This window comes from Zeugodacus cucurbitae, chromosome 2 (genome assembly GCF_028554725.1).
Source record: "Zeugodacus cucurbitae isolate PBARC_wt_2022May chromosome 2, idZeuCucr1.2, whole genome shotgun sequence".
NCBI classification, from domain to species: domain Eukaryota; kingdom Metazoa; phylum Arthropoda; class Insecta; order Diptera; family Tephritidae; genus Zeugodacus; species Zeugodacus cucurbitae.
The window spans coordinates 82,982,528-83,003,523 of record NC_071667.1 but is presented as its reverse complement, the minus strand read 5'-3'; the positions used below and the strand labels follow the sequence as shown (position 1 = coordinate 83,003,523).

Sequence of the window (20,996 nt, the reverse complement as noted above, 5' to 3'; positions counted from 1 at the left end):
TGCATACATATTTACATATGTGTATGTGATATATGGAGAATATGTCAATAAGCCGAATCATCATTTGTTATTTTTGACATGTCATGTGAATGGTTTGCATATCTATACTACTATTATAAAGAGGAAAGAAAAAGATTTGTATGTATGTTTGTAATGAATAAGCTCAAAAACTACTGTGCCGATTTCAAAACTTCTTTCCCCATTCGAAAGCTGCATTCACCTCGAGTAACATAGGCTATATCTATTGCTATAATCTAAACTTTCTGGAAATAGTTTCCAGGTGGGGGTAACAAAAAGATTCCGTGATGGAGAATCTTAATCTGAAACTGAAAATCGTCAAAATATTAAAAATATACAGCTCACTTCATAATCCGAGTGAAAGACATCGGACACCAAAGACCACACTCAAAAATGCGAACAAAAATATCACGTGATCTTGTAATGACATCATGTGATCAGGGTGGGACAAAGCCCTGTAAACAAAAATATCACGTGATCTTGAAATGTCATCACGTGATCAGGGTGGGGTCATTGACCTCACTCAAAAATGTAAACAAAAATATCACGTGATCTTGTAATAACATCACGTGATCAGAGTGGGGTCATTGACCTGTAAACAAAAATATCACGTGATCTTGAAATGTTATCACGTGATCAGGGTGGGGTCACTCAAAAATGTAAGCAAAAATATCACGTGCCCTTGAAGTGACATCACGTTATCTGGGCGGGGTCATTGACCTGTAAACAAAAATATCACGTGATCTAGAAATGTCATCACGTGATCAGGATGAGGTCATTGACCTGTAAACAAAAATATCACGTGATCTTGAAATGTCATCACGTGATCAGGGTGGGGTCATTGACCTCATGGGGTAACCGGATATGATGTTACCGGAACCGGAAATGGGGCATCCGGAAACGGATATGTATAACGATATTGTCGGGATCGGAAATGAGGTGGCTGAATATTGGTTACTGAAACTGTAAGTGGGGCATCCGTAAACGGAATGAGCCAACTGAAACAAGATATGGGAAAACCGATGGAACCAGATATGGGAATGATGTGCCGGAACTGGAAATATTTTACCGGAAACGGATGTTCGATATAGAGCGAAATTGGACAGGAAACGTCCCTTCTCCAGAAACGTCCTTAGTGAAGGAAGCAGGGTCAGCTTCAGGGCTTAACATAAATGTTTCCTGTTCATAGCAGACTTCGGCTGATATCATATCCGCTTCCGTTATGAGACTTCCGTTTCCTGTAATCGTTATCGATGTTGGTGTAAAGTTTTTTTCCACTATCTACATCAGACACCAAAGACTAGAGGTCGTATTCAAGATTTAGCTCATTACAAATAAAATATAATTTCATGTTCGAATTTTCTGCATTTTACTTTTTTAAATGTACTCACGCAAGAAAAGTGTTTATGAGTAGTGTGTTCAAAAAATAACGGGATTTTTCGTTTTTTTTTTTAAAGTAGTATCAATTCAATATTATTCAATATTCGTATACGTGAAATGGCCGACTTAAGCTGATATATAACTATTGGAATTTCTGGAAAAAATATAGTAATCACGAGTCTCGAATAGATTGCTCTTAACAACTAAATTTATCTTTCCTAACTTAGTTCAATTTATATCTAATCTAATACCTAATACATTGCCAGAGATCTTTAAATATAGGTCAACACTCTCTTGATATTTCGAATCAAATTTGTTTTATTTTGTTTCTCAGCCATCACATGAACCACAGAAGAATGCAGTTTCTCATGCATATAAGCTAGACACTATTGAAAGAAACAGTCTTTTGACGTCTCACGAAAAAAAAACCGAATAGTGGATTTGCTGCAGCTTGAGCTGAAACGCATCAGCTTATCAGCTAAGCCAACAGAAGACTACTCAAAAAGTAGCTTTCTCAATCAAGGAGCACAATTTATGATTTCATTAAAATAGCAAATTTTATCTGCAAGCGAATCTGTGGCATGTCATGTTTCTGTACTGTTACCCGACACATTGATGGCGATACGCGCCATGCTAACTCGACGACAGACGACAGCCGACACTCGTTGCTGTCGCGGTGGCAATTTGGCGCGAATAACAACCACAAATTACCGGCGTACAAATAACAGCGGCAAAAGCCTCCGTTTCTCCATTTGAGGAGCACACAGTTTTTGCTGGACCTGGCTTAACAGACAGTCGCACATAAACTTCGGCTGGCGCGCGTACATGCATATCAATGCGGCCCTCTTGTGGCGAGCGATAACTTAGAAAGGCAGTGGGCCTGCTGCGACCGCCACAAATGGTAAGCTGAGAAGCCAACTGAATCTTCTGCATGAACTCCACGCTCAGTTTGGCGTTTTACACCAGCGCTTAGCGTTAGTCGCTAAGCTATGGCGGCGCTAAGCTCACTGTTTGATGGCAGGTGGCAATCATGGTAAGTCTGTGCTGCAAATGGTTTGGCGCCTAATCGACAAAAAAGTAGCGAAAAGTAGCGCTGGCAGTTGTGGGTGCAGCACTGTTCTCACTTTAAGCAGTTGCCAGCTTTGGTTGTTGGCTGCTGGCGGCGGTTAGTGATGACTGCTGATGACGATAGCTCCGATCTGGCTTTGCAGTCTACAAATTACTTTTAAATGAATTGCAGCGCATCTAAAGCAACTGCTTCTATTTTTTTTTAATCGTCGAATCGTTTTTAATCACCGCTTATCCACAGAGGAACGTCTGAAGAGAATCGGTCCAAGATGTTCATCTTTAGGTCGTTTCTCATGGGTGAATTTTTGGGACCTGACAGAAACGAATTCTGATTATTTTTATTATAACGATTACCTAGCCCTAGTTGAATCGGAAAGCATAAGTTTAGTTGTCATAGTTGGTAGAGCCAGGAAACGAGCTCTTTCATTATAGAGGAGGATGTCAGATGAGTCGGGTTCGTTGGACATGCAAATATGTTGTTAGTACCTTGCACATATACTCTGTATGTCTGGGTTCGGTGTGGATATGAAAATATCCAGAACGAAGAGAGTTACTCTGCTTTCACCAGCCAAGGTTGCCAAGGAGGCAAGAAAGGTGTTAATAACCACGATATGGATGGCGTTTGAGGCGTGTCTGTAGAATCTATCTCCAGATACACATTGGTGATAGATCAATCATAAAAGCCTTAAAAAGGTTATATTCGTAAAGAGATCTGTAAAAGAACATATGTCATGTGTAAGACTTCGGTCCCGTATTTTAAATCAGCCAATACTGACAACTCTGCAGGATTGCTGATAGATATTTAGAATAGTTTTCTATCACTACAATAACAATAAGAATCTTCTACTCCGTGGGACTAAACCTCTTCTTTTGAACTCATTGACCGTACCTCGGCAAACAATGTAAAATCGCCGGATCCTCTCATAAAATTAGCTGGTTTTTGCAGTTTATTCAAAACACTTGAAACCATCGGCTAGTGAGGCAACAAAAGAAGGGATTCAATACGTTTTCTAACACGTAACTACACATAAGTATCGTGTAATTTATAAAATCTCATTACAAATTTCAAATCAAATGATGAATTAGACGCGCGACTCGCGCAAACTGTGAATTTGGAAATGTTTTTAATAAATGATGATAGTAAAAACAAAACATAAAAATGTATCCTGGGTGTCTGGTTTATTGACCCTTTTGCAAGGCATTTCAAGAGCCGACAGCCCAGCCTCAATGTTAATTATCAACACCTTTGAACAGTGCGCACTATTTGAACGCAAAAGGACAATGGAAAACTTCAAAGCGGCCACAATTTAACACCTTGTAAGTGTTTACCCAAATCGAGTGAAAATCATTAATCAAATGGCAATTACCAAAGTAATAGTTGTATACCAATTTAGCAATCAATTACGAGTATTAATAAAAGTTTTATTGCTCTCACACTAACATACATATATAGCTAGACGCGCACACGCTCAGTGCCAAAGGAAGAAAACTCATTAAATACGAGCAGGTACACAATGCGAAACCTGAAATGCGAAGTCGGCGGCGGCACGGCGAACTGAAATGGAGTTTCAACATTTTAATTAAGTGGTAAAGTCGCTAGCAATTTATGCGTAACACAACTAATTCGTTGTGGTACATAAATAGACATGTGTCCGTATGAGTATAATTACTATATATCTACGACCATAATCGGAATTTGATTTCCATCAAGCTTCACAAGTAACTAGTGTACCCGCTAACTACATTAATATGATATTGTCTATCCTATGCGGACTCAACCCGGAATGCAGATTCTGCGATCAGTATTTACTCCAGCTGCTCGAAACTTTTCTACAATTTCATACATCTGGGTTCCGAAACTTATCCAGAACGAAGTTGCGCAAGGGTTACTCTGGTTTCACGTGGCAACTCCAGCTCATCGTCTGCTATGGGTGGCGGTTTGACTCCAAGGACACTAATCACTGGGAGATAGACAAGAAAGGTGTCAATGTCTCCGCTGTGAATGGCCTTTAAGGCGAGTCTGAAGCTGTCTGCATCCGACCGGCCGGCCGATAGTCTTGTAAGTGGCCAGTAACGCTACTTTGTCCTTTCCCCAAGTGCTAGTAGCTAGTGACTTGAGGATCTGTCAAAGGTACCACCCAAAGTCTTGGGGTTATTCACGGTCGTTATTGATATAATATCGTCGTGTATGTTAAGGTTCAGTCTCCTTCGTCCAATTGATAAAAAGGGACGCCGTGCATTTAGCAGACGAGAGTGCCAGGCTTCTCGTCAATTCCATTGCCCGACGTCAATATCGTCAATCATCAGCGTAGGAGGTGACTGAAATTCTCTCGATAACGAACAATATGCCGGATAGTGTTAGACAGGTGGGTTTCATTGGGTATACAAAGAGGTGAATAGTATCATGATGCGATTCATTGCATTAGTAAGCCGGGATCTAGTCGGGTTAAATAGGACTAATTAAAGTATCACAATGATTCGCGGCTCATTTAACATTAAATGCCAATTTATAGCCAATAAATATCTTGAACGGTATATGGTAGATAAATACCCCAGACCAATATACATACCAACACGTATGTATGTACCATATATATATCACATGACACCGCAATAACTGGGTTACAATTACAAATATAACAACGTACGTACGTACTAGCATCGTTGGACTTTCCCACTACTAGAACGCATGCGTGCAAACACGTCTTCGCATGCCAGTCATGTTGCCACGCTATTATAAAACACGACCAATTCGCGCTTCATACCATACCACTGCAACACCCAATGCAGAAACGCTTTTCTCTCGACTTTCCGAACGACTTTTTCGCGCAAACTAATCCCAAATAGAGGAAGACCGTCAACGGCAGTTTGCAGTTTCCGTTTGCCGCTGCTCTAAGCGGTGCAAGCGCTTGTTGCAATGTTGCCTCGCAACGCGCGTATGGTGCGTCATTTATGGCAGTTAATTAACCGCATTGCAGGAGGTGTGAAAATATTCAACTATGGAATTTATTACTACATATTTGATAATTAAATTAGCCGCGGCCATTTTAGGTGGCAAACGCTGGCGATTCGTTGCTGCTCCTGTTGCTGCACCGTTATTGAGTTTATGTCTTTTATGGCAGCAATTAATAAACATTGCATGCCGACAGTGTTGGATTCAAGATACATATATATCTATGAATGTATATAAACAGGTAATTGCAAAAGTAGAATACATACCCTGTAGACAATGTTGAGTAAAGTCTTAGGATTTAATTTGGTAACGAAATAAATAGTCTTGGGCATCTTATTTTTCTTGGACTTTCAAAGTGTTTCCGGATCTTGTATAATGGGTTCTGAGATCTCCATTTTTATTGCAAATAATTATTGTAATTTGAATAACACTACATTTATACCATCTCCTTACTATTAATTTATCATCACAAATTAGATTCTATATTATTGTGACTAGGAAGGGTCTTTTAAAGTTTATATAGACTTTTTTAGCCACATTAGAAAGTGTATTAAAGTTTTCAAAGGTTCAAATCCTAGACTTTTTAATTGCTTGCCTTCTGAATGCTACCAAGTGTGTTTCCAAAAACTCTTTCAAAAAAAACTTTTTCTTTACCTGAGCTTTTTAAGGGTATGAATCGTCAATATTGTTGCCAATAACCGAAGTCCATAAAGTACATAATATAAGTTTTCCAAGATATGCAATAATTTTATATTTATTTATTTTATGCATAAATATCACTATTGAATTTACATATAGTTAGCATAGTACTTAGTAACACAAAATTGTTATTTTTTTATTATTAATAGCCTTCCAGTGGCAGTTTAATTTACATCTGTAAAAAATATGCATAATGTGTATTGAAAAATATTTTAACATTTTGTGAAATTTAACTCATTCTTTCAAATTCGGCAGAATTGATGTTTTTGCGTCTTTTTTCATTCTGTTTCAATTTCACATTTGTTGGATCATACTTGCTTAGGTGCTTTATTCATTAAAAACCAGCTTACACCTAAGAGACAACTGGGTGGACTATTTATCTTCGCACCTTGCTTCAGCAATGCTCTAGATTCTTCAAGTGTATACTCAACCACATCAATCATTTCATCCTCCACACCACCACCTTTAGTAGCACGGTCATCATCTGTTACTTCACAGTAATACAACACTTGAGATGCGCCTGAGGAGCCTACTCCCGACCTATTTAAATTTAAAAGTAGAAAATAAGAATAAAAAAAATTACACGTAAAACGCCACAATTACCTGTAGGTCAACACTTCCTCAATACGTTCAACAGCCACGTCATAACCGCACTCCTCTAATACCTCTTCACGTGCAATATCCGCCCAACTCTTATTTTTATCGACAATACCTGCACACAGTTCTAATGTCACTCCGATTTTCGGAGGAAATTTCTGCAAATCTACTTCACCAACATTACTGCCGCTGGTGGTAACGACGCTATGGAAGACAGCTATATATACATGCATGTGTCAGTTTCATTATCATTTGTTTGTATCAAATTGCATTTTGCAAAATGAAAAATGTATTACAAACCTGGTCGAAATTGACGTACAAAAATTAAAACTTGTCGTGTCGTGTTAAACAAAATTACAGCAACACTGTCATGCACTTTTAATAAATCCCAATTCTTTTCGACCCCATTCTGCACATAGTATAGTCTAAATGGTTTCACGTAAGGGGAGTCCGCGGGTAGTGGACCCATCCACATCTTTGTTATATTCTCCATTCTATCCAGAAAACTATTGAGTCCACGCAAAATAACTTGGAACCGTATTTTTAAATTCACAATTCCTCTCTCGTTATACTAAACGCAAATAGAGAAAAAATAGAGATAAGAGTAAAACACACGTTTGAACTTTGATAAGAAACTTCGCAACTTTTTTCACTTCAAATATGAATTTTATAGTTTAATTGCCTCTAAAAACAAATAGTTAAATCAATTATTTACCCACGAAACTACACTGCGTTGTACGTGTAAAAATGTTATTGGGTTTACATAAAATCTACGAGAGCACACAATACGTGTTGTTTAAACAATTAGCAACGAAGTATGAATTTAAAGCTTGCTTTAATTCCCGTTCAATGTTATATAAAAAAGATTAGAAAAATTTATCTCATTTTGCTTTTTTGAACACAAACACCGGGTTTGTCACACAAACAGCTGATTACACTAAGAAAAAAATTGGTGAAAATTAAACAAATATTTTGACACAAATATAACTAATAATTGATATACAATACTTTTAAAAATAAAATTGACAAAAAATCATACTTGCGTGATAAAGTTCTAAAAGGTAAATCTATTCAATTAAATAAATAATAAAGAACAAAAGCAACAAAAGTTTTCATTTAAAAATCCAGCTGATTGACATTATAATTGTGGCAAGGCTGCAATTTGACGTTCTGCTTGGAATTATTTTCGTTTTGCTTTGAACCTTAACGACCAATTGTCAGAAGTTTTTCTCTACTGCCATCAGGCATTACGTTAACTATACTGTGCACGCTGAAAATTGTAATTTTTATAGAATAATTATACAATTTGTGATTTAACTGATCTGTAATTTCTTGCAGGACAACGAATAAGTGTAACTAAAAGAGTACTACGAAAAAAATCGAAAATGCAGCCTGTAAAAGTGATATTTTCGAGCGTTGCACGCCGTGCTTTCTCAACATCAACCAAGACCCTTGCGGCGAAGCAAATTACCGTACGTGAAGCTCTAAATACCGCTCTGGATGAAGAGATGGCACGCGACGACCGTGTCTTTCTAATGGGTGAAGAGGTCGCTCAATATGATGGCGCCTATAAGGTAAGTCATAAGTTATATTCGCACAACTCAATCGACGTGGTCAACATATGCATGATTACGTAAAGCATAACGTACCAACAAAGCTGCCATAGGTTGTAAATCTGTGTGTTTCATACACAGCTGACAATTTAATGGATAGTAGACGATAAGAGCACGCGCAGTGAACAGCATACGTAAGAATTAAAGACATTAGTTTCAAATCAAGCTCTACTTATAAATTACTATTAAGAGCATTTTCAAATACACAACAAGGTCAAACAACGATCGGCTTTAAGACATGAAAAAATCATGCATTCTTATCTGTTAGCAGCATGCCAAAAGCGATATGCTGATAAGCAGCATCAATTTTGCCAAAACGGTTTACTTAATTACATTCTTTTATTTATAGTTTTTTTATGTTGACGTTAATTTGTTTCTTTTCCCGCTACAGGTATCGCGCGGTCTCTGGAAGAAATATGGTGATCATCGCGTAGTAGACACACCTATTACAGAGATGGGTTTTGCCGGTATTGCTGTGGGTGCTGCTATGGCTGGCTTACGACCAATTTGCGAGTTCATGACCTTTAATTTCTCCATGCAAGCCATCGATCATGTAAGTTTTAAGCCAATTTGATATTAAACCTATTTTTAAAATGCGCGTTATTATAATTTGTACATTTGTTTACACTTTTTAAGTGCAGCCATAAAAGTTAAATCACTTATTTTCATGTACAAAACTTTAATAAACAATCAATATAGTAATAGGTGTATAATATTAATTATTTGGTAATAAAATAAGTTCTCTAATATATACCATACATGCAATTTGAAACATCAGGCTACGAAGTATCTACCAATGTGTAACCACCACTTTATTGTTATTGACATTTTATACAAAAACTTTTCTAATGAAATAATTTTTTAAGAATTTAAACGCACCTTCGTTTATATGTATTTTTAAAATAACTACTGCTACCGAAATAATTTATTACAATTTTGAAAGTGTATTGAATATGTTTGGAAGGTCAAATAACAAATTATTCATATTAACTCATATTATCTGGCAGTAAATATGTAAATTAATGTACATAAAAAAACATTTGATAATTCTATTTAAAGAATAGTAAAGTAATTGGTGAATTTGCAAAATAATTTAACGCTATCTATCACCTTTCAATCATACATAAGCTTTTTTCGTTTATCTCACACATTTGTCATATACATTAGGCATTAGTTTCTCTGAGAAATACCAACACTTTCGTTTTTCAATTTGTTTGAACTATTATATGAACTGTTTCGTAATCGGATAATATGGGTTAAAATATCACCAAATTATTAAATGACATTCATGTCACAGATATTAATTTTAAAATAAAGAAAAAATATAATTTTTTTTTTGATAAATGATTAACCCATATTATCCAATTATACACAGGTGAACTTAATGTCACGCCAACACATCGCTGGCTCTTTAAACAATTTAAACGCCTACAACACTGGCTTGTATAGTCCTTATCATATCAGTCAAGCTTCCCTGCTGCAGCCAAAGAAGCCAGCCTCGATAGGTGATTTGCCTAGTCGACATGAAATTATCGAGAGTCCGCGTAATAAATGGTTGAGTGAAATCAACGATATACTTGATGAGCCTACAACGTTGCACGAGATACAAGCACCGGCCATAAACAATGGCAAAATGGAAGCAGCGCGGCTGATTGTAATACGTCGTCGTAAAATGAAGAAACATAAGTTGAAGAAATTGCGCCGTAAAATGAAATTCGAGTGGGCCAAGGTGCGTCAACGTCGTGAGATGCGCAAAGAGAAGGCATTCCAAGCGCAGTTAATTGCACAAGTGAAAGCAGGTGAAGCATTTAATGCCGAACAGTACGTCGAGGAACAACTGCGTAAGGCGAATGAAAATCCATTGCCACGCTACTGGAAGGGACGCCGCTTGCCTGCGTTCATAATCAAAGAGAAGTTAGGCATTAAATGAGCATTGTGTTCTTAAAGAATTAGGTTTAATAAATTTGTATTTAACGAAAGTGTTGGTATTGATATAAACATGAATAAATTTGAAATAACAAACAACTCCACACGCGCGACATATTGTCTGGTTATTTACATTGAATTTCGTAAACACTTTCTCCCCAAAACAAAAGGTAATAAACTCTGCAGCAAAGACATTTTACATGTCTGCCGGTATGGTCAACGTGCCGATAGTCTTTCGTGGTCCTAATGGTGCTGCTGCTGGTGTGGCTGCGCAGCATTCACAATGTTTTGCTGCCTGGTATGGCCATTGTCCGGGCTTGAAGGTTATTTCACCCTACGACAGTGAGGATGCACGTGGCCTACTGAAGGCTGCCATTCGCGATCCTGATCCAGTGGTGTGCCTAGAGAATGAAATGTTGTATGGCGTTGCATTCCCAGTGGATGATAAGGTATTGGACAAAGACTTTGTCTTGCCCATTGGTAAGGCCAAAGTTATGAAACCCGGCAATCATATAACTTTGGTGGCACATTCAAGAGCTGTTGAAACCGCATTAGTAGCAGCCGCCGAGCTTGCTAAGAAGGGTAGGTGGAGCAGAGTTACTTTTGTATGCAATTATATTATTTATGTTCGAATTCAATGTATTCATAGGTATTGAAGCTGAGGTTATCAACTTGCGGTCGATCCGTCCATTGGACATGGACACAATTTGCCAGTCCGTCAAGAAGACACATCACCTTGTGACTGTAGAACAAGGCTGGCCACAACATGGTAATGACATTGTTGCACACAAAATTTGTTCAAATTAAAATTATTATTCTCTGTTTAGGTGTTGGTGCCGAAATTTGCGCCCGTATCATGGAAGACGAAAGCTTCTTCCACTTAGACGCGCCCGTGTGGCGTGTATGCGGCGTTGATGTGCCTATGCCTTATGCAAAGACCCTGGAAGCAAATGCATTACCACAAGCGCAAAACGTTGTGGAAGCTGTCACTAAAATTATTGGACCCAAAAAGTAGAAAATTTCACACATCTAAATCACATCATTAGAACAATTCAAATTAATAGATCGAACGATCATTCACAAACAGTTTCACCCACAACTTATTTGTTTATAAAAGAAAAAGACATGCCAGACACTTTGATGAACCGCCGCAAATTCGCAAAAACTACAAAACATTTACACAGATATTAGCATGATATTAGCTAAAAAGCCTTTTATTTATTAGTTTCACCTTTAAGCTAAAAGTGTGCAACTCATAAGTAGTCACATATTAAATGTTTGAAAAAATTGAAATTCGGCGATTTGTCTAAGATTGAAAGCATAAGCATTGGTAGGCACACATAATTGGGAGGCTAATCCATTAACGAACATCGTTGTGCTACACACCTGCCATAGTGTATACATTTAAAGTATGATCGAAGTACGTGGGTGAGCACGCACGTAATTTGTGATTATTAATTAAACTAATTTTTAGTTCAAAGAATATAACAATTATCGATTCTCATAAGGTAAAAGGTCAGCTATACAAATTTCAAATAAAACCTATTATGAACACTAAATATCATTTTTTTGTTAAATTGAGGATAAGGAGTTTCTTCACTAAAGGATACGAATCTTTACAAATAGGTATGTTCACATTTTTGAACATTTGTTGACGATCGCAAAGACTTCAAATTTTCAGCAGCTGTCAGCATGGCGTCGAACTGTCATTTTTTCTTTATGTTCGAATTCTTTTTTCTTGATTTTCTAGTTGCAATGAGCAATTATTCTGACTTCGTCTCTATTGACCAATAAAATAAGTAATAAACTTGTTTGATACATAAATTTTAATTAATTATATTTAGCTTTAGTCATGTATATATGTAAGTGTTGTAGGAGTGTAGGTACGTGTATGCAAAGACAAAAATATATATGGATACCTTCTTATCCATGAGCGTAATTAAGGTTTATTTTTTTTCTTTACTTTGTTATTAAAAAATAAACAAGTTTAACCCTAAAAGCCAATTAAGTCCTATCTCCGCATTCCAAATATTTCCGTTATTCGATTTGCTACAGAAGTTATTAGACCACCCGCAAGGCTTGTTTGTTGTGCAGCGACGTTTACGACTAAATCTGTATCATCAATATCTTGCCCGTTTGGGAAATTCGGCACTGCTTCCCAACCCGAGCGTAGAGAATTTTCATCTGTAAAACATTTGAAAATGAGTCTATTTATAATAAAAAAAATCCGTAATAACTCACCTTCCGATTCCGATTCAGTAGCCGTTTCAATACCTTTCAGCAACGAATCCACCGATTTCATTAATGGTGCATTCGATATTTCATAGAATCCATGGCGTCCTAAATTACTTTTCTCCACATCTAAAATGGCCAAAATGTTCTCCAGCGTATGATTTTCATTCAGGTTTCGTAATTGCACCTGTTGTGTATAGGCGAGGTACATGATATTTGAATTTAAACGCGATACTTTGCGCAAAAATTGCTCTTCGTTGAGTTTACGGCAAAAGTCACTAAAATTTATACATATATATTAAACGTGATTAATTAATCTATATATTACTGAAAGTTACGATTTTGCTTACCCATACGACATTTTATACGGCAAACGCACATTCAGGTAGAAACTCAGCAGCTCTGTCAGTTGTGTTGTGTATGTGAGAGCGCCAATAATGCGGAATGCGCTAATACGGCTTGGTGCAACTTGATTACCCTCATTCTTCGGTACATCGTCTTTGCTGTCAGATAGCCAATCTAGATAGGCTGTATAATCGCCATTAGCTGGGAGTGAAGGTGCTACAATAAGATATTGCATCTCGCTAATTCCACTACCGTGAAACACCCATTTACCGCGTATATAAGAGGTATTCTTAGCATCTGCCAATTGCTCCATAGTTTCGCAATCATTTTTACTAGTGGCTCCACACTTGTCGGTTCCTCGCGCAATGCCAGCAATGGGATTGAATCGTTTTTCATTTTTCAACACTACTTCCGTAATTGGAAATACGTATTTCACAAGTTCATTGATATTACGACGTGTTCCTTGCTGCACCTTATCCAATAGACCTGTATGCTGCTCACGCAGTTTGTTGATCTCCACGTATTTATCAAAGACATAGTCGCCTAAAGTTTTTACCTTTATCGGATAATTTGGCAACTTTTTGCGTTTGTCGAAATTTCCTTTACACAATAGATCCCTTTGCTCTTTGCGTTTCGTCAAAAATACTTGCTTTTCTGTTACTAAACGGTTAAGCAGTTGAATCCTTTGCTTCTTCCGTTTAATTTCGCTTTGCAAATTTTCGCTGGAACGTTGCTCGCGCATATACTTTTCATAGCGACTATTCAAGTCCTTGAGACCACCTTTTATTTTAATGTATTTTTGTTGTTTCTCGAATAAACTATATGGAAGAGAAGTATGGTATATGTAAACATATATTTCTATGTTAAATATTGAAAAACTCACTTTTCCTTTTGTGTACAACCAGCCACATTGCTGTGTACAATATTACCATTGCGAACACAGGAACAGCAATGGAAATTATAGTGATGTTGTGATTTGCTACACAGTGGGCAACGATACCTCAAACCCAGTAATTCGGCTGGGTTTGTGTGATTGGTGGAATCCCTGTAAACATCTTCACTTGAACTAGACACGTTAAATCTTAGATTAGGTGCGTTGATGCTTTCATCGGACGACGTTCTGGACATAGATGCCATAACATAGTCGTCCACAATGACCACAACTAACACTACCAGCTATCTATGCGCTGCGTCACAGTTCCTTTTCTCTCAACACAACAGGTAATATTATATACGTTTTAACGCATTTGCCATATTATTACAGAATATGTTGTAAACTTTTAATTATTATCTCACAGGCTTAAAAACTACTATACAGTTTTTATTGAACAAAGTATTTACAGTTTATTTTAATGGCTAGGTAACTAAAATTTTGTTGTCTTTTTTTCACAAATATTGCAATTGACAGTCAGGGTTGCAGATTCAAACACTTATTTGGACGTCTGTTTTCGAGTTGCGAAATAAAATGACAAGTTTCAGGTAGAGATGTTGTTTAAGTATGAACCAGGACAAAATTGCGTGCTTTGTACATATGTACATAATGATGACTAAATTTTGACAAATGCATTCTGTATGGGTTTTGATATAGACAGCTGACTAATTTAATGGAAGTTCAAAAGTTATTAATTGGTAATTATGTTATATAAGATAGCTAAACAGTAGTAAAAATTAATGTAACTTATTTTTATAAACTTTAAAAGCTATTATATACTAAAATTTAAATTTAAAGTGATTTGTTTATGTGTGGAAAATTCAAAATTAAAGAAAGTTGAGTTATGTTCTTTATAGTTGACATGACAGCTATGTATTTTCTTGTGTTTACAAAAATGATCAGCTGTTACAAAAACCAGATGATGATGAAAGCAAGAATTGTTTTTGTCCAATGCAAACCCCTAACTACAGGGTGATGCACGTTTTTTGTGATAAGAAAATGATTTGCTCAACTATAATTCACTGCACATTTTGATTAGTTTTAGTGAAACAATATTTTAATTTCTTTAATAATAAGCCATGCAACATTTTTCAAACACTGTTAACACACTTATCACAATAATAGAATCTTTAACTCTTTAAATATTTTTATTATTATTTATCTTTTTTATTTCCAGACCACAAGCCGTGCGCAAGAAGGCCTAAATGAAATGTAAATATAAAAAATAAAAAATCTCAAGATTTGGCATTACACTTTTTCTTTGAATTCAAATGTATTTTCCAAAAATATTATGTAAATTTAAGTGGTGTTCATTGTATTAAAAAAATAAATTTATTCAAATATATGCTTGTACATACTAAAAATATTTGACAAATGTAATTGTCTAATTTTATTTTCCATAGAAACCAGTTCCACCGAACTCCACACAAACTCAATCTAATACAGTTACAAATTTTATTAAATCCTCTAGATTTGATACATATACACATGTATGCATGTAATAAATTTTTCGATACAAATCAAATGAAGCATTGACGTGTGCTGATACCCTCGTAAGCCGCCTTTATGAACAAAGAACGAGCTGGAATAACGAATAGTTGTGAACCCAAAATGTACAGAAAACAAAGATTTTCAGTATAATATGCTTTTATTCAGTAATCAAACTTTTTGCAGACGTAAAAATCAAATTGAATGTTTTATGCACTAGACCGGACCCTTTGGATCCACATATGTATGTACATATCTTAAGTAGAAAAGAACATTTCTCCAAAAATTTTGCTGCTTAATTGATGAGGAATAGTGGTGTTTTTTTAATAATTTCTGCCCAACTAATTTATTACAATTATAATATAATTTGATAAATAGCGCGGGCAATGAAAAACTAGTACAAATGCATGTAGGCCAAACAAAGTTAACACAAACTAGTTGAGTAGATTAAATTTAACTTAATAATAGCATAAAACACATGCTTAAATGCTAAGAATGAAGATACGATACGTTTATATGTATGTATGTAGAATGGGTTATTTGCATATTGTCTTAGAATTGCAAAAACCGTAACTAAAGTTATAATAAATTAAGTGTACATCGAACTGCCGTTGAAAGGGACGCGTAACGAATACATGTTTGTTGGCTGAAGATACTTATGTATGTGCGCCGAATATCGTCATTACTTGAATTACAAATTGGTACGTTTGCTATAATTTAATGGCGCCAACTGCTCAACTCTCGTGCTCACACCTCCATTATGTGAGTGTAATACAAATGCGTTTTTGCGAAGTTAGCAAATTATGATTTCGTCTAAAAGAATATTTAGTTGTATGCATTTAATGTTATTGATCTTGTTAAGTTCCATTTGTGTAAATTCTAAAATCTAATTCGCGACTGTATTTGTTGCGAATCTGTTGATTGTTGGCTTGTTGGTGGTAGTGTTGATGACGACGGCGGAGTTGTTGCTGTTGTCGGTAAAGGCGGTTGTATCAACACTACTGGCATATTTGCCGAGGCAGACGACGGTGGTGGCGGTGGTGGTGGTAGTTGTGAGACTTCCATATGTGTTGGTAAAAATAATGGCAGTGGTGGCAAAGCGCCAAATGTGTGTTTTCCCATCGTCACACCACTTACTGTGTTGGTTGTTAAGAACCCCTCGCTAGCTACCGACTGCGCTTGCGCGAAACACGAAAGCGCTGCTGCCGATATTTTACTCAAATCGGCTGCATCAAATACTACTGCGGGTCATTGAGCGCAGTGATCTTTTTTCGAACCATTTTGTGGTGATGATAGATTAGTCTTTTGTTTTTGCAAATCCTAAAATGTTTCATTTGTAGAAATAAAAATCAGAATTAATTACACAATTATCAAATAAATAAAGCTTTTTAATGTGAAATTGTTGGCTTACCCCGAGATCCTTGAATGTCCGAACAGTTTGTTTATCATAATTTGAAACTCCGCTCAACGGCTCCAATTGTTTACCCTTGATGATTTGACTATTATTGTTGTTCGTGTTACTATTATTATTGTTGTTTGTTAATGTTGTTGACGAACCGGCTTGGAATACATTCACTTTCATGTTGTCCGAATAGTTCAAAGCCGAATTCTTCTTATATTTCTGTTTTTGAGACGCGCCCACCTGTGACCTAGCAGTAGCGGGGTAGATACTAACGATCTCCACGCCATCCGATTCACTACTGCTCTCCCGTCGGTTTGGTGCATTCAGCACTAAGGCAGTTTTTGTGTTGGACAATGCCGTTGTTGTAGTGTTACTATTGCCCGGTCGCAATATCTGTTGTGACGTCAGCAATATATCGCTGGGACTACGGTAGTTATCTAAATCTATAACTTGTACGTTGGTCTCCCCAGTTTTGGAATGTTTAGGTTGAGATGGCATATTGGTTGATGGACTAACGCTGGTTGGGGTCGGTAATGGCGGTAAAATGGAGTTAGGTGCTTTAGTTGAGGTTATGACGGCATTGCTGTTCAAAACGTTTTGTATACCAAATTCTAAATTTGTTGTGGCAGGCACAAAGGAGGGCGGCTGCTGTGGCAATTGTGGTTTTTTGCTGTTATCGTAGGTACTGGTTATATTACTTGGTGCTTGGGATTTTACGGCCTTAGAAGCACCTTTGCCACTTTTGCGTTTTAGGCTGTTCGAGGCGCTGCTACTTGCCACGGATTCAGTGTCGGAATTCGCGTATGAGCTACGGCTGCCTGTTGCGAATTCCTCAAACTGCTTCATATAAGCGTTATTGGTTGGTGCGTTTTGTGTACTCGTGCCGGAAGTACCCGAACCACCAGCAAGATTTGTTGCTGTGGAGCTCCCCGAATTGGAGTTGCTCCCGTTGTCTTTTTCTTTCTTCTTCTCTTTTGCTTTCTTTGCTGCAGCCTTGCGTTTTTCAATCTCACGTTGCAGTTCTTCGAGACGCATCCAATCTTTTGGCCAAAGCTCCACAACTTTTTCTCGCAAAAATACATTGATGAAATCCTCAAGAGTCTCCTTTCGTGTGCCCAGCACTGGATATGAAGTCCAACGAACTTGATAAACGTCGTAGAGTAAGTTTCTGTAATAACGCAGTATTAATTTAGTACTCATTTAAAAAAAAAATTAATTTTTGTTAGAAATTGTTATGCTTACCGTAAGTTGTTATTCCATGGGAATTTCTTTTTTGGCATTTTTGGGGGATGCTCAGCATTCGTATTAATGGCACTGAAATATGTTTGAATTATTATATAACATATACCTAGATTGAATTTGTTATTGTTGTGTCTTACATTTCGGCTTGTTTGCGTATTTCTGCTTCGAAATTCGCAATAACACCTGGCATTGCTTCAATAATGGCCTTTCGTAACTTACAGAGGGCTCTTTTGCTTTTCATTTTCTCCTCCTTAATTCGCAACTGTTTCGCTTTGCGCAAGAAGAAATATTTAGGCAGTATGAGATGATATTCCAAGTGTGCAAATACCATATTTCTCTGATTCTTCTCGATGCATAATAACGCCTCATCGATTCTAAATACAAACATACATAAAACCCTTTACACTTGAATATACATTTATGCTGTTGTACTTACTTTAAAAAGACTTCGACTAGCGAGTCGTCAAACTGGAAACGTTTACCCGTCATATTCTTCATTTTTACAATGTCCTTGAATTGCTGTACATCCGCTATAATCTCATCTTCGATATCTGGGAGCTTAGTGTCGCTGGTGCGCAATTCTAAATTACAAATCATTTTTATTTCAAAGATCAATCAATATGGTAATTAATTCCAAACATACTTTCGGTGCTTTCTCCAATATTATTTTTAGCTATCTTCTCCTGGGGTTCACCATCGTTGGAGTCACTGTCATCGCTGGATTCATCCGATTCGCCACTAGTTGAAGAATCGTCTTCATCGGATGACTTACTTGCGGTTCCTTTTAATTCACCATTAATTGCTTTGCCTTCGGAACTTCCGCTTTGCCGACTACAATTTCCACCTTCTTGCATTTTAAGGAAATTGTCACGTTTTGCTTTGAGCATATCCTTGATGGTTGTTGTTTTCACCACTTTTTGTCGTCCTCGCTCTTTCTCCGAATCTGAACCTACCGACGATGGTTTGGGAGAGTTCGACGTAGACGAACTACCGATTCCGGGATTTTTAACAACTTTTCCCTTCTTAGTGTTACTCTCCTGGTTGGTCTTTGGTTTTTTTGTCGGATTAGCAGTTGAATTGGAGCGGGGACGTTTTTCCTCAGTTTGTGATATGGCACTACAATTTTTGCTGCCCTTTACTGTATCAGCACTCGACACTTCACCATCTGAATCAACATCTTCTTCAGCATCTTCGTCGCTGCTGGATGAACTGTCAGAGGAAGATGAGGATATTACGCGTTTTCTCGGTCGATTAGGCATTTTAATAATTTCATCTGTTTTCGTGGTTGTCGATTCAGTGTGAAGTTTTTGGAATTCCAAAGGACCACAATTGATATAGAAACCACCTTCGATTGTTTCCATTTCTTCTGGTATAATTTCATCGTACTGCCAAAAGCATTTAACACAATTAATACAAACATAATTGGTTGACGACGCAATGCAATACTTACTGCTTCTGTGTTATCTATAAACGAATCAGATTCGTCGTATCCCAACCCAATATCGCAGAGATCATCTTTTTTGCTACGACCGCGGCCGCTACTGTACGCAGTACCATATTTTTTTTCTAGTTCCCGCGCAATTCTCGCTACATCATCGTCATTGTCGTTGAATGGATCAGTGAAACCATTTGTTTTTTGTTTTAATTTTTTCTGCTTTTTCTACGTTAGATAATTAAATATACATACACATAGTTTATTTTCTCATGTTTAGGGTTAAAAATTAAATTTACCTTTTCTAAATGCAATAGTCTGGAGTAATTGAATTCAGGGTACTTGCAAGAATCTGTCGGAAACAATTCTATTGTAAGCCGCATTGATTTATTATTTTTGCGTTCAGAGTTTGCATCTGCAGCGCTTATCCCATCTGGATTTGGTTGACCAGCGAGGAAATCAACACCGAAACGTGAAGCAGTCGTGGCTAATGTAGCACTGCTGGTGGCTCCTAAATCACCGGTAGCGGCATTACCACGAGCACCGAAATTGGTTACAGTTGTTGTACTACTTAAAGTTGTAAATGAAACTCGTTTCATTTCGGACATTTCTACGAAATTATTATTTTATTTCAACTGAGACTTGTAAAGTTATAAAATTTCCCAAGTTTTGTGAGCAACATTAATAAAGCCAGCAACGTGACTATTCTTGCCTGTGTATACGAAAAATGTAAAAATTCTATTACTTCACCGATTCACCAAATATATTTAATATTAATTAATGAGTTAAACCAAATTAATTACACTTTATGAAATGAATGTTTTTTTGTTGAATGTGTTCAATAATTATGTTTTCTATTCTTTTAATGCAATTATTTTCTTTTGCTTTTTGCCATTGGCGCAATTGTCTTTTATTTGCTTTAACACTGCTTTGATTGCAAGAGTAAACGCACTCACGCACACGAACCACCTTCTCTCCTCTATTTATTCCCTTGCTTCTATAAACACTATTCCACAAATCACACACAACACACTAAATTGTGCTGCTGCTTCAGGCGCTGCTTAAGCTTCTGCTGCCGCGAATACTTTTTACATATCTGCTGCATGCAGTTCCAGGCCGACGACGTGACTAAAATTTCACACACTTTTTAACTCACTGAGCACTTTGTTCACCAACTTTATTCAATCACAAGTCTGTTTATTTTCAATAAAGTGCAAATTATTTAACACTCACACGTTGTAATTCTGCAAATTTGCTAATTTTTCAATCGGTTAAATTTTTGCATTTTGTTATTTTGGAGCATCTACAAAAGTCTTTCATTCTCCTTATTCCATTTCGCGGTTGATTTGGGAAAATATAAAACAGTACACTTTGAAAACGACAACTGCAACTCTGTCCAAAAAGTATCAAATATTATTTGAACTAAATCTTTAAAACTATACAGTATAAAGCCAAATACGTTAATTATTTAAATAACAACAGATTTAGTGACAAAATTATTTTAGAAAGGATTATAATCGCGACATCTTTTTATATAAATGCGTGCAAAACAAATGTGCATATTTTTTGCAACTCTACGCTGCACAAAATATTGAAGTAATCATATAAATGCAAATATTCAATTACTTTGACATTTTGCGAATGTCATCCAAATGCAATTCGACAAATAT

The 20,996-nt window shown here is 36.7% G+C and overlaps 4 protein-coding genes across 12 annotated transcripts; 1 reads left to right on the top strand and 3 right to left on the bottom strand.

The window, feature by feature from the left end:
- Positions 1-6,141: 6,141 nt before the first annotated feature.
- On the bottom strand, positions 6,142-7,617 carry LOC105219366 (uridine diphosphate glucose pyrophosphatase NUDT14-like). The gene is made up of 4 exons (XM_011195466.3): positions 7,431-7,617; positions 7,016-7,286; positions 6,722-6,932; positions 6,142-6,658 (listed from the first exon to the last, which is right to left on the bottom strand). Exons 2-4 carry the CDS (start codon positions 7,206-7,208, stop codon positions 6,427-6,429), a joined length of 636 nt encoding a protein of 211 aa, XP_011193768.1. The 5' UTR covers positions 7,209-7,286; positions 7,431-7,617; the 3' UTR covers positions 6,142-6,426.
- A 9-nt stretch (positions 7,618-7,626) lies between these two features.
- LOC105219375 (pyruvate dehydrogenase E1 component subunit beta, mitochondrial) lies at positions 7,627-11,813 on the top strand. 3 transcript variants are annotated; one of them, XM_011195479.3, is made up of 7 exons: positions 7,627-7,776; positions 7,844-7,994; positions 8,054-8,289; positions 8,720-8,881; positions 10,425-10,836; positions 10,904-11,023; positions 11,082-11,813. In XM_011195479.3, the coding sequence occupies exons 3-7, from the start codon at positions 8,101-8,103 to the stop codon at positions 11,267-11,269; spliced, it is 1,071 nt and encodes a 356-aa protein (XP_011193781.1). In that variant the 5' UTR covers positions 7,627-7,776; positions 7,844-7,994; positions 8,054-8,100; the 3' UTR covers positions 11,270-11,813. The 3 variants fall into 3 exon arrangements, with proteins under 3 accessions (XP_011193781.1, XP_011193786.1, XP_028901542.1); XM_029045709.2 differs by lacking the exon at positions 7,844-7,994 and having other exon boundaries at positions 7,629-7,776; XM_011195484.3 differs by lacking the exons at positions 10,425-10,836; positions 10,904-11,023; positions 11,082-11,813 and adding an exon at positions 9,704-10,358.
- On the bottom strand, positions 11,446-14,052 carry LOC105219389 (beclin 1-associated autophagy-related key regulator). The gene is made up of 4 exons (XM_011195495.3): positions 13,715-14,052; positions 12,837-13,649; positions 12,496-12,764; positions 11,446-12,438 (listed from the first exon to the last, which is right to left on the bottom strand). The coding sequence occupies exons 1-4, from the start codon at positions 13,966-13,968 to the stop codon at positions 12,266-12,268; spliced, it is 1,509 nt and encodes a 502-aa protein (XP_011193797.1). The 5' UTR covers positions 13,969-14,052; the 3' UTR covers positions 11,446-12,265.
- LOC105219396 (yemanuclein) lies at positions 14,024-20,767 on the bottom strand. 7 transcript variants are annotated; one of them, XR_008470049.1, is made up of 9 exons: positions 19,626-20,767; positions 19,345-19,554; positions 18,538-19,279; positions 18,331-18,475; positions 18,032-18,268; positions 17,895-17,966; positions 16,662-17,820; positions 14,873-16,570; positions 14,024-14,427 (listed from the first exon to the last, which is right to left on the bottom strand). XR_008470049.1 is itself a non-coding variant. In XM_029045591.2 (9 exons), the coding sequence occupies exons 2-9, from the start codon at positions 19,932-19,934 to the stop codon at positions 16,499-16,501; spliced, it is 2,946 nt and encodes a 981-aa protein (XP_028901424.1). In that variant the 5' UTR covers positions 19,935-20,038; positions 20,130-20,767; the 3' UTR covers positions 16,087-16,498. The 7 variants fall into 7 exon arrangements, 5 of the variants coding, with proteins under 5 accessions (XP_028901424.1, XP_028901429.1, XP_011193818.1 ...); XR_008470048.1 differs by having other exon boundaries at positions 15,015-16,570; XM_029045591.2 differs by lacking the exon at positions 14,024-14,427 and having other exon boundaries at positions 16,087-16,570; positions 19,626-20,038; positions 20,130-20,767.
- Positions 20,768-20,996: the final 229 nt, after the last annotated feature.

Bases quoted from the DNA above. Each gene is read 5' to 3' on its own strand.
- LOC105219366 (XM_011195466.3), bottom strand. From the start codon at position 7,208: ATGGAGAATATAACAAAGATGTGGATGGGTCCACTACCCGCGGACTCC. The intron at 6,933-7,015 runs GTTTGTAATACA...ATGTATATATAG, and splicing joins TGTACGTCAATTTCGACCAG to CTGTCTTCCATAGCGTCGTT. The intron at 6,659-6,721 runs GTAATTGTGGCG...AAATTTAAATAG, and splicing joins GAGGAAGTGTTGACCTACAG to GTCGGGAGTAGGCTCCTCAG.
- LOC105219375 (XM_011195479.3), top strand. From the start codon at position 8,101: ATGCAGCCTGTAAAAGTGATATTTTCGAGCGTTGCACGCCGTGCTTTC. The intron at 8,290-8,719 runs GTAAGTCATAAG...TTCCCGCTACAG, and splicing joins AATATGATGGCGCCTATAAG to GTATCGCGCGGTCTCTGGAA. The intron at 8,882-10,424 runs GTAAGTTTTAAG...CCAAAACAAAAG, and splicing joins CCATGCAAGCCATCGATCAT to GTAATAAACTCTGCAGCAAA.
- LOC105219389 (XM_011195495.3), bottom strand. From the start codon at position 13,968: ATGGCATCTATGTCCAGAACGTCGTCCGATGAAAGCATCAACGCACCT. The intron at 13,650-13,714 runs GTGAGTTTTTCA...TCTTCCATATAG, and splicing joins GGTTGTACACAAAAGGAAAA to TTTATTCGAGAAACAACAAA. The intron at 12,439-12,495 runs GTGAGTTATTAC...AATGTTTTACAG, and splicing joins TACTGAATCGGAATCGGAAG to ATGAAAATTCTCTACGCTCG.
- LOC105219396 (XM_029045591.2), bottom strand. From the start codon at position 19,934: ATGTCCGAAATGAAACGAGTTTCATTTACAACTTTAAGTAGTACAACA. The intron at 17,821-17,894 runs GTAAGCATAACA...GCGTTATTACAG, and splicing joins CCATGGAATAACAACTTACG to AAACTTACTCTACGACGTTT. The intron at 16,571-16,661 runs GTAAGCCAACAA...GAAACATTTTAG, and splicing joins GGACATTCAAGGATCTCGGG to GATTTGCAAAAACAAAAGAC.